At 47.1% G+C, this 12500-nt stretch overlaps 1 protein-coding gene and 1 long non-coding RNA gene across 2 annotated transcripts in view; one reads left to right on the forward strand and one right to left on the reverse strand.

Annotated features, from left to right (window-relative positions):
• Nucleotides 1-39, forward strand: part of LOC310863751 (protein O-GlcNAcase) — a gene marked incomplete at both ends in the record, with an annotated part of 41805 nt that extends 41766 nt beyond the window's left edge. The window contains one exon of the mRNA XM_083772246.1: nt 1-39. This exon is cut by the window's left edge and continues 98 nt beyond it. Coding sequence (XP_083628372.1) covers nt 1-39 — 39 coding nt within the window.
• Nucleotides 40-5307: 5268 nt separating this feature from the next.
• LOC310863165 lies at nt 5308-9029 on the reverse strand. The gene is made up of 3 exons (XR_014569647.1): nt 8778-9029; nt 5632-6151; nt 5308-5598 (listed from the first exon to the last, which is right to left on the reverse strand). It is a non-coding gene; the product is annotated as an uncharacterized lncRNA (long non-coding RNA).
• Nucleotides 9030-12500: the final 3471 nt, after the last annotated feature.

Consider the following 12500-nt stretch of genomic DNA (forward strand, 5'->3'; position numbering starts at 1 on the left):
CGATGCAGAGAGGGTCTGGTGCTGGGGAGGATGCTCTGAGAGGGTCTGGTGCTGGGGAGGATGCTCTGAGAGGGTCTGGTGCTGGGGAGGATGCTCTGAGAGGGTCCGGTGCTGGGGAGGATGCTCTGAGAGGGTCCGGTGCTGGGGAGGATGCTCTGAGAGGGTCCGGTGCTGGGGAGGATGTTCAGGCATAGATTTGAGGGAGTTATGACTGTACTGTACTGTACTGTACTGTACTGTAGCCCCTCAGCAAGATGTCCGCTGGGGAGGCGCGCACACACACACACACACACACACACATACTGCAATAAGAGAGAGAAATGCTCAGTTAAACAGTAAAAGTCTGGAATTCAAAATGAACAAAATGAGTAAGTAAGTACAAAAGTATTGGCATCAAAATGTACTATAAGACTCCACTGACCCACTGTTGTACAAATACAACAAGTACTACTTAACAGTAATACTTAGCCAGGTGAATATTTACTACCACACCTGACCTACTGTTGTACAAATAGTATAACATGCTCTAGTTTACATTTGGGGGGAAATGATATCTTTCACAATATTAACTAATACATTCTAATGATCACCCAAAAAATATTACAGGCTTTTTACTTACTTTTATTTTACTTACGTTTTGTGGGGAATCCGTCTAGTAAATAAGAGTTTTGTTCCTTTAAGGATTTAGAGGTGGGGCCTTATATGCAAATATCCTGTTTCTGCCTCTGTGGGCGGGACTTATATGCAAATATCCTGTTTCTGCCTCTGTGGGCGGGACTTATATGCAAATATCCTGTTTCCTGCCCCTCTGTGGGCGGGACTTATATGCAAATTTCACCCACACAACCTGAACTTTTCAGTTGGATGTTCTGGGGTTTTCTCTGGGTCTCCGAAGCCTTTTGAGCTGCAATGAAAACAGGCAAAACAGTGACATCTGCTGGCAACAACTCCCATTGACAATTATGGGATTTGCAGGCTGTGACATCACAGTCAGCAGGACAATCAGAGCACTTGTTTAAGCCAGAAAACCCCCAGACCACAGAAAGTCTACTGAATGTTAAAAGTTCAATTCTAATAAACTTTAATGTATAAAATACAAATGTTGTATTTTTGCAACTGTGGGTCTTGCAGGGTTAGAGTGCCAAAAGTCAAAAGAAAACTGCATATATTCCATAGACTCTGAAACAGGAAAACAGCTGAATATATTCCATTGACTCTGAAACAGGAAAACAACTGCATATATTCCATAGACTCTGAAACAGGAAAACAACTGCATATATTCCATAGACTCTGAAACAGGAAAACAACTGCATATATTCCATAGACTCTGAAACAGGAAAACTGCATATATTCCATAGACCAGGAAACAGTCACACAGAATGGTCTGAAACAGGAAACAGAATCAAGACATGCATAATAAAAGGCACAACCAGCGCTCAGCAATCATCACTAGATGTAGAATTAAAGAATGTTCATTTTTTTGTATCACAACATAAAAAAGGCACATGTGCAAATGTTTGCATTTATACGTTTTGTATTGTAGAGTCGAATGCATTTAAATGTAGGTGTTTGCGGGTCGGCGTCGTATGGCAAAAACCAGCGATCTATCGCCGTCTGAGGCGTTAGAGTACATTTATAAACATTATAAAAAAGACCACATGGGAAAACTATATAGTTGTGTGACAATGTGTATGTAGGCATGAACACCACCCTGCAGCACTGGTTTTGTACCCTTTTCACATTCCTATTATCTATTTATTCAGCATTTGAGCCACAGAACCACCATTTGATGACATTTAGCAAAAATGCATGTCCACACTTCCATGCTGTATTGATGTTGGTACCATTAGGAGAGAACATGATGTTGGTACCATTAGGAGAGATAACATGGTGTTGGTACCATTAGGAGAGATAACATGATGTTGGTACCATTAGGAGAGATAACATGATGTTGGTACCATTAGGAGAGATAACATGGTGTTGGTACCATTAGGAGAGATAACATGATGTTGGTACCATTAGGAGAGATAACATGGTGTTGGTACCATTAGGAGAGATAACATGATGTTGGTACCATTAGGAGAGATAACATGGTGTTGGTACCATTAGGAGAGATAACATGATGTTGGTACCATTAGGAGAGATAACATGGTGTCGGTACCATTAGGAGAGAAAACATGATGTTGGTACCATTAGGAGAGATAACATGATGTCGGTACCATTAGGAGAGATAACATGATGTCGGTACCATTAGGAGAGATAACATGATGTTGGTACCATTAGGAGAGATAACATGGTGTTGGTACCATTAGGAGAGATAACATGGTGTTGGTACCATTAGGAGAGATAACATGGTGTTGGTACCATTAGGAGAGATAACATGGTGTTGGTACCATTAGGAGACATAACATGATGTCGGTACCATTAGGAGAGATAACATGGTGTTGGTACCATTAGGAGAGATAACATGGTGTCGGTACCATTAGGAGAGATAACATGATGTTGGTACCATTAGGAGAGATAACATGATGTTGGTACCACTAGGAGAGATAACATGATGTTGGTACCATTAGGAGAGATAACATGGTGTTGGTACCATTAGGAGAGATAACATGATGTTGGTACCATTAGGAGAGATAACATGGTGTTGGTACCATTAGGAGAGATACCATGATGTTGGTACCATTAGGAGAGATAACATGATGTTGGTACCATTAGGAGAGATAACATGATGTCGGTACCATTAGGAGAGATAACATGGTGTTGGTACCATTAGGAGAGATAACGGAGGGTTACACTGTAACCCAGGTTCTCTGAGTGGAGAGACTGGCTCTCCACTACATATTATTAAATATGTACGGGAACTGACCCCACAGGGCAGTGTTCATGGATATCTCTTTAAGACACATCTACTATGGTGGCCCTGCCCAGATTCCAATCAGCGGGCTATTTAAGCCCCATCTGTGCAGAGCCACTTCGATTAACTTGATTGACACGAATTTCGGAAGCGGCTCTTTCGTGGAGAGCCAGTCTCTCCACTCAGAGAACCTGGGTTACAGTGTAACCCTCCGTTCTCTATCGTGTTCGAGACTGGCTCTCCACTACATATTATTAAATATGTACGGGAACTCTCTAAGACACACCGCGAGGAAATAAGCAGACCAGCTGCCCCCGCGGCAGCCCGAGGCAGTTTAACCTGAATTCCATCCGAGCCTATAAGTGGTGAGCGCCATGAGTCACAGGTGCTCGCCAAAATGCTCCAAAACTTCAGTATTCATACCAAGTAAGTAATACTCGTGGCCTAGGCGCAAGATGCCACCTAGGCTCAGCTGGCCCAGCACGATGCTAGGCCAGTGACCACCGGGGTGAAGGGCTGCTCAAGCCAGCCCGTCAGATGCCCGGCCGACCTGACCGGTCAAGGTGCCAGTGACCCTACCGCTGAGTAGCACGCAGGAGCGACTCCCACAGGGGGAGTGGATGCCACCACGTTCCATCGGTAGGACAGGGTGAATGTAGGCAGAGTCGCCCATGTCACTGCTGTGTAGATCTCTGTCAGAGATACACCACTGTCAACAAATCATTGTAGACTTTAGGAAGTCCAAAGGCATCCACACCCCCATTTCCATCAAAGGGTCATCTGTCGACATAGTTGATAACTTTAAATTCCTGGGCATACATATCACAGACACATTCACATGGTCACTCAACAACGAGTACATCCTCAAGAAGGCGCAGCAGTGACTGTACTTTCTGAGGCGCCTTAAAAAATTTGGCTTAAGTACAAAAGGACTAGTGAACTTTTATCGCTGTATAATTGAAAGTGTCTTAACTGGCTGTATCACAGTGTGGTACGGTAACACGACCGCTCAGGACTGCAACAGGTTGCAGAGGACCATTAAAACAGCAGCTAAAATCATCGGCACTACAGAATTACCCAGTCTCCATAACATCTACACCACTCGCTGTATGAAAAAAGCCCATAACATCATGGAAGACACCAGCCACCCCGCAAATACCCTGTTCAAACTACTCCCCTCCAAAAAACGCTACCAGAGCATCAAATCTCGTACCACCCGTCTCAGTAACAGTTTTTACCCCCAGGCAGTCAGGCTGCTGAATAGCTGACCTTGAACTGTATTGCACTTCACTTCACTTGCACTTTCTTTTACTGTTTTTTGTCTTTTCTTGCACTATAGATGTTTGTTTATGTCCTGTGTATGTAAGACGGAGAGTGCTCTGAGCAAAATAAATTTCATTGTATGTATACTCTGTATCTATACAAATGACAAATAAACCTGAACCTGAACCTGAACCTGAACCTGAACCTGAACCACTGCACACTTCATCCGTCTGCATGTAAAGAGAGGACAGAGCTCAATCACCTGATTGAGATGTGCCCCTGAGAGAACCTTGGGGAGAAGGTTGGGTCGAGGTGTAAAACTACTCCATCACCCGGCCGAGCGTGTTATGGGTTGACAGCGCTCGCAACTCCCACATTTCTCCTTGCAGACGTGACTATATAATACTGCTGTCTTGAGTGACAGCATGTCAGGCTCACTGACTAAACAATTTTAAGGGGGCTCATCATAGAGCCTCCAGGGCTAACGGCCTGGCCCCCAAACAGGACTGGTGGGGCCCTAACCTGAGCTCCTCTGAGCACCAGGGTGCCATTCGGGAAATGTAACCAGGTTACTGCAGTCTGCAGTCATGCACTCCCGCTCAAGTCAGCCCTTCGGACAGTAGGCCAACCGACTGTTGAAGCCATGTCCTGATGCGGAGCCCAGCACACTCAGTGAGGAGGGTGCTGGCTGTCACATGGATACCACACTGGTATAACCTGCTAAATGCGGACGGCATCGACACAGAGTCCGTCACGCAGATCTCAGATAGAGGGACATCTCGTCATCAGTGCATGGGCCACAAGGCCCTGCACGGATTGTGCCCACATCCCTGCCCACCTATATGCCTGCTAGATTGTTTCACAACCCAATGAGGGAGCCCAGTCTTGGAGACCATCTGCTTAAACAGTTTGGCCCATTAGAGGCCCTGACAGGGCCCAACCGTGACTGCAATCCTGCTTCACCACCCTGCTTAGGAGGGTGGGGAGGGTGCAACTCAACAGGCTGACTGGCTCGTACTCTGATCAGGCCGTTATGGTATAGAATGCAGGGATTGGTGCCAGCACCACCTAACCAATGCCATGCAGGAAGTGGCAGCATCCTTCATGCACTCATAGGGACATTCTTGTGGCTGACACTGCTAACAGCAAGAATGCTGTCCTGCGAGAAGCCACCCAAGTGTCCACGCTTAATTGGCTCATGCCGCAAGGCAGACAGTACCACCTCCCGTGGGGGGACTGCCGACCTAATGTGCGAGCACCCTTCAGTAACTGGGTGATCCTTGTGTTGACCTTGTGTGGGACAGTGGTCCGCCGTGTCACAAGGTCACCGGCATAGCCCATTACCCCCGGACGAGGAGGGAGCTCACTCCGTGGCTCCGATAACCGGTTTCCCCCACACAGTTACACCCAGGCGCTTAACGGCCATGCCGTAATACGCCCTTCTGGTGGTTCTGCTCCCCCATGACAGTCTTTTCACACTCACTCTGCTGTGTGAACCGGCGTAACTATACACGTTTCATACATGTAAACTGACACTGTCAGCAATACGCCTGCATAGTGCCTGACCGTAAAGGACAGATAATGCACTGGCCGCATGTTCAGGGGAGCCGGGGGGACGCAGTGCACCGTGGCCGCCCTCAGCCCTAAGGGGCGGAGGCACCAGCTGGCTCAACTGCCAAGAGAAGCCAGCCAGCAAACTAGTGCTGTGGGATCCAACAAACAGGCACCGGTCACGAGGACGTCCCACGCTAACATACGTGGATGTACTCAAGAATGACGCCGGAGCGCAAAGTACCAACAAACTGACCAGATGGAGAACCAGGATGACTGGAAACGACGATGGAGGGCTCGTCTGAGGACGACCTCGAGAGTGATACAACCCTTGACATGGTGGAACCTACTCAGGGGTCCACCTGAATTGACCGCCACTGTCTCGAGAGACAGCATGTGGGGGCTGGGTTCCCTGAACTGTCAGGACTGAGGAGTGGGCTCGGTGTGCTGAGCACATCTAGCCATACCCCGCCGGTTGGCCTCCAACCGGACCCGTAGGCCCCTGGAGCTGCCAAACCTAACTGGGGTTGCGCAGCCTGAGGAGCCGTTGAGGCAAGTTGCTCATGATGGAGCATTCCTGCCATCACCTCCTGCATCTGTTCATCTGCACAAGCCTTCTTAGCTTGTTGGAGCAATGCACTGACCTCCTGGCCTAACAAGGCCAATGGCTAAACAGGCAGCTTCATTGGACGAGCTCGGCCTTCCTGCTGCAGCTCGGACTGTGGCAACCGAAGGCGCCACACCCGAATAGTCTTGCCCGCTGCTACTGCCTGGGAAGCTTGAAGCCAGTCGCTGTAGCTCCTCAATAAGGTCAGGGCCCTTATGGTCACCGAAGTGCCGTGTAAGCAGGTGACGGTGGCATTGACAAATAGCCCTGTGTTGGCTAGCTGCGCCTAGATAGCCATGACTTCGTGACTTCTCTGGATGAGAAGAGCTTTCTCTGTGGTTTCAGACCGGTAACCGGATTCTACCCCGCAGAGTCACACCCAGGTGCGTAAACGGCTCGCCGTGACACACTGTATACTGTATCGTGTGCTCTGCCCGACAGCCACAGCACGCTTTGCTGTGTTACTGAGCCCGGCTTCACCGTGAAACTACACCACGGACGCATGAGCTGACCCCGTCAGCAATACGCCGTATAGTGTGCCAATGGCTGAGATTCAGGCATACTTCCTGGCAGACCCAGCATGTCATGTCTGTGTCGCTGGGGAACCAGATCCACAGACAGAACTACACCACGGTCGCGTAAGCAGGCGCCCCGCCAGCAATACGACAGTATAGTGCGCTATAATGCCTGCATAATTTGCCTTCAACCAAACGTCGGACAGACACAGCACGTCCTGTCTGTGACAGAACTACACCACGGACGCATGAGCTGACCCCGTCAGCAATACGCCCTATAGTGTGACAATGGCTGAGATTCAGGCATACTTCCTGGCAGACCCAGCATGTCATGTCTGTGTCACCAAACATCGGACAGACACAGCATGTCCTGTCTGTGACAGAACTACACCACTGTCGCGTGAGCTGACGCCTCGCCAGGAATATGACAGTATAGTGCGCTATGATGACTGCCCAACATAAAGGGAAACATTCGACTGACCCAGCACGTTCTGTTTGTGTCACTGAACCCAGATCCACAATACCGAACTACATCACAGGCGTGTAAGCTGGCGTAACACCAACAATACATGTATTCATGTACTTTTTGTATGTCCGTTTCATATGGACCCCAGGAAGATTAGCTGTCGCCTCGGCATCAGCTAACAGGGATCCATTCAATAAACAATAAACCATACCCTGTAGTGTATAGTGTGCTCTAATGGCCGTCTGACCCCAAGGAATTTTGTTAGTCTCACCTACAAACGAGACAACAGCTAACCCGAGAGGGCGAGTCAACGCTCACTCCCTAAACTGCACACTGTAGTGCATTAATAGGCTGCTGACACTCGTAAGTAGTCTCACAGAAAACTTTCACTAAATCCTTCTTTACAGACCTGTCCATACCAGGCAGGGCAGGAAAGAGGTGGAGCTATAGCCTGAGCTTAGCTCACCCAGCTCTGCCAACCTGGGACAAGGTTCAAGGTAGTCTTTATTTGTCTCCCTTGAGAAAAAAATTTCTTGGAGACAGAGTCACAGCTGTATACAATTAGCATACACGTTCACATAAAAATTACATTTCTATGGGACATTTTAGTCTGTCAGTGGAAACGACTGGTCTTTTGCCTCTAAAAACAGGCCCCCATGGCCCCTCCAGCTTCAGCTGGAAGGATGAGACCATTCGTACCGGGGGCGGGGTCCTCATACCAGGGCCCCCGCAGGACACACACTGGTCATCCTCTGTGGGCATGTGAGCTCCACATGCAGCCTGAGAAACCCCTGCTGTTTCCATCTCCTCTTGTCTCTATATAGATATATTCATATACCTATATTATTTATTATATGTGTACCTATATATACATATATGTATACATCTTGTATTGTACACCATATTTTAACTCGGACTGTGCTCAACAGGGAGTGGGCACTATAGTAATTGCTTGAACGTGAGGGGTCATAATCTACCCTTTGCAGAATCTCACAATGCTGCATAAACGAATCAAGGCAACATGGTACCCTAAGACATCCCCATGACACGGATTCTCAGTGTGCTCTCTCTTTGTTAGGACAGAGTCCATACCAAATCAATGTCCACAGTTTGTTTTGTGTCACCAGCAGAGTTATGGACCTCTGGAAGAGGTTGTACATAAACTGCTCAGCCGCTCTGAGGCGCTCTAGCACAAAACCATCTGACATTAAGCACACTGGAGCTTTTGTATATCATTCCAGTAGGCCTACAAGTACACATGCATAGTGTCTGTTGTAGCCATTATCATACTTATAAGCATATAAGTATATATTAACCAGAACCAATTGTGACAGAGTAAGCGATTTAATTGCAGCGCCTGACACGGTGGGTCATCGGGAGTTTTTGTCTCCTGATCTTTGAGCCACACCGCCCTCTTGTGAACCATGAGGCACAGTGCAGTCTGGGTTGCCGTCCCTGACGGGAATCCCTCCTACACTATGACGCTCATGTCAACCTGTCAATGAGGAAGTGGAACACGCTGGAATTGTTTGTTTACACTCTCTGCCGTGTGGTCTGGCCGGACCGCGGCGGCAACGATCAGCGACTGTAGATGGCCTCAGAGTACGCCGACTAGGTCAGCTCCTCTGGGTTCTACCCCGCTACCCGCCGCAACGGTGTACAGCCGCGATGATCAACCAGGAGGTCCACCGACGAGGTCGGTTTCGCTCGGGGTCTCACAGCGCTTCTGCAGCCAGGGAACCAAGGCTCCACCAACGTGGTCGGCTTCGCACTTGGCTTTGGCCACACCGAACGCCGTCTCAAGGTTTCCCCCAACGTGGTCAGGTTTCACCAGGGAGCGGACGCACGGACAAGACTGAGGCTTCCTCCACTGTCTAGCGGATTCGGCACTGAGCTTGTTGTTGCTGCTGTTTTATCAGTGGAGCTACGCGGCGCCCTGAGAGGAGTCGTCGAGACGACCGGCTCTCTCACCGCTTCTGCAGCCAGGGAACCAAGGCGTCGCCAACGTGGTCGGCTTCGCGCCTGGCTTTGGCCACACCGAACGCCGTCTCCTAGTTTCCCCCAACGTGGTCGGGTTTCACTAGGGACGGACGCACGGACAGGCTGAGGCTTCCTCCACTGTCTAGCGGATTAGGCACTGCAGCTTGTTGCTGTTGCTGTTTTGTTTGATTTTTCGATGGAGCTACGCGGCGCCCTGAGAGGAGTCGTAACGACGACCGGCTCTCTTCTTACCTCCGGTAAGCGGACTGTGTGCCACGCAGCTGTATGTTCTAAATATATATATATATATATATATATATATATTGTTTAATAAGTGTCAAAACTGCTGAGATACACGAAACGTCTGCTCGTGGAAATCAAAAAACCGAAGTGGCTCTGCACAGATGGGGCTTAAATAGCCCGCTGATTGGAATCTGGGCAGGGCCACCATAGTAGATGTGTCTTAAAGAGATATCCATGAACACTGCCCTGTGGGGTCAGTTCCCGTACATATTTAATAATATGTAGTGGAGAGCCAGTCTCGAACACGATAGAGAACATGATGTTGGTACCATTAGGAGAGATAACATGGTGTTGGTACCATTAGGAGAGATAACATGATGTTGGTACCATTAGGAGAGATAACATGGTGTTGGTACCATTAGGAGAGATAACATGATGTTGGTACCATTAGGAGAGATAACATGGTGTTGGTACCATTAGGAGAGATAACATGATGTTGGTACCATTAGGAGAGATAACATGGTGTTGGTACCATTAGGAGAGATAACATGGTGTTGGTACCATTAGGAGAGATAACATGATGTTGGTACCATTAGGAGAGATAACATGTCGGTACCATTAGGAGAGATAACATGGTGTTGGTACCATTAGGAGAGATAACATGATGTTGGTACCATTAGGAGAGATAACATGATGTTGGTACCATTAGGAGACATAACATGGTGTCGGTACCATTAGGAGGGATAACATGGTGTTGGTACCATTAGGAGAGATAACATGATGTTGGTACCATTAGGAGAGATAACATGGTGTTGGTACCATTAGGAGAGATAACATGATGTTGGTACCATTAGGAGAGATAACATGGTGTTGGTACCATTAGGAGAGATAACATGATGTTGGTACCATTAGGAGAGATAACATGATGTTGGTACCATTAGGAGAGATAACATGATGTTGGCACCATTAGGAGACATAACATGGTGTCGGTACCATTAGGAGAGATAACATGATGTTGGTACCATTAGGAGAGATAACATGGTGTTGGTACCATTAGGAGAGATAACATGATGTCGGTACCATTAGGAGAGATAACATGGTGTTGGTACCATTAGGAGAGATAACATGATGTTGGTACCATTAGGAGAGATAACATGGTGTTGGTACCATTAGGAGAGATAACATGATGTTGGTATCATTAGGAGAGATAACATGATGACTACTTCTTGTAAATTAACTTAAGTAATGCAGATGTTTAAGAATAATTGAACTCTTGAGAGTGTGACAAATAAAGATCTAATAAGGGTTAATTTGGTTACCAACTGTCCTTCATTTAGCTGCACGGGGACCAACTGGAACCCCCTCAGGGACCAGTGGTGGTCCCCGGACCACCTGGAACCCCCTCAGGGACCAGTGGTGGTCCCCGGACCACTGGTTGAAAACCTCTGCTGTATGGAGATAGGAATCGCATGACGGATCAACAGTAGAATGAATCTGGAGATTGTTTACTTAATTTTATTTATTTATTTGTCTTGTACACTATTGTTGCACCTGGAGGGGGGGGGGGGGGGGGGCACTGTAAAAACACAGACAAAGGAAATGGTGTAAAATGTGGTAAATTGTGCATTTTTATGTTTTCATGTATAAAAGTCACAGTCAAAGAATCATGTATAGTTTTATTTTCTATTTTGACACTGTTATTACTATATTACATTGTAATTGTAATAAATGTGTATTACTAATTATTAATTTTAAGGAAAAACGTGTGTATTATTATTATTATTATTATTATTATTGCGACTGAAGGTCGCACACTTACTATGTAAACGAGCAGTGAAAGTGTGACGTGACGTCGCGTGGCTCCGGCACCGTTAACCCGGTCGATTCCGAATTTTGCAAACACACTCCCTGGATCCCCAAATACGCCAGAACGGCCCGTTATAGCGCCACCAGGAGGCCGACTTTTGTAAATCCCATTTTTGAATATTACTCCTCCAGATTCTGTCAGAATGAAGAGGGAAGTCCCGCCCCCTTTCAGAATGAAGAGGGAAGTCCCGCCCCTTTCAGAATGAAGAGGGAAGTCCCGCCCCTTTCAGAATGAAGAGGGAAGTCCCACCCCTTTCAGAATGAAGAGGGAAGTCCCGCCCCTTTCAGAATGAAGAGGGAAGTCCCGCCCCCTTTCAGAATGAAGAGGGAAGTCCCGCCCCCTTTCAGAATGAAGAGGGGAAGTCCCGCCCCTTTCAGAATGAAGAGGGAAGTCCCGCCCCTTTCAGAATGAAGTCCCGCCCCCTTTCAGAATGAAGAGGGAAGTCCCGCCCCTTTCAGAATGAAGAGGGAAGTCCGCCCCTTTCAGAATGAAGAGGGAAGTCCCTCCCCTTTCAGAATGAAGTCCCGCCCCTTTCAGAATGAAGAGGGAAGTCCCGCCCCCTTTCAGAATGAAGAGGGAAGTCCCGCCCCTTTCAGAACGGCCCAGAGGAGAATGAATTCCCATTAATTTTCCCCATAGACGTTTCATTGGACAATAAACTGATGAACAAATAGGCTAATTAGAAAGAAGAAAAACAGGGCAGGGTACAACACTGTTTTACTGTTGTGTTTATTTATAAAACATTGACGAATTATTGTGAATTTATTTTCTTTCTTTCTTTTCTTTTTTTTTACAGATTATTTGAGTGTTTTTTCCCTTAATTAACACCATCATATTTCCCATCATTCCTCCAAATATTATATCAATATTGAGTAGAATCTGGAATATTAGACTAATAGATATTACATAATAGTACCTATATGTATACCTAATATTATATAGTAATAGTTATTACAGTAGGTCCTCAAAAAAAAGAAGCTAATCCTTTTAAAGCTGCTGTAAGAAAATTATGTCCAAATTTTAATACCTTTTTTTGGTATACAGACAGCGAGCAATGGGTAGAATGCTCCCCCCCCCCCCCCCCCTCCCCCCCAAAAAGCTGACAAAGCTTCTAGGAACTTCTTTGAATGCATATAGCGCCCCCTAGATGT

Source organism: Protomyctophum parallelum (assembly GCF_964188405.1).
Source record: "Protomyctophum parallelum genome assembly, chromosome: 8".
In the NCBI taxonomy this organism is placed as follows: Eukaryota; Metazoa; Chordata; class Actinopteri; order Myctophiformes; family Myctophidae; genus Protomyctophum; species Protomyctophum parallelum.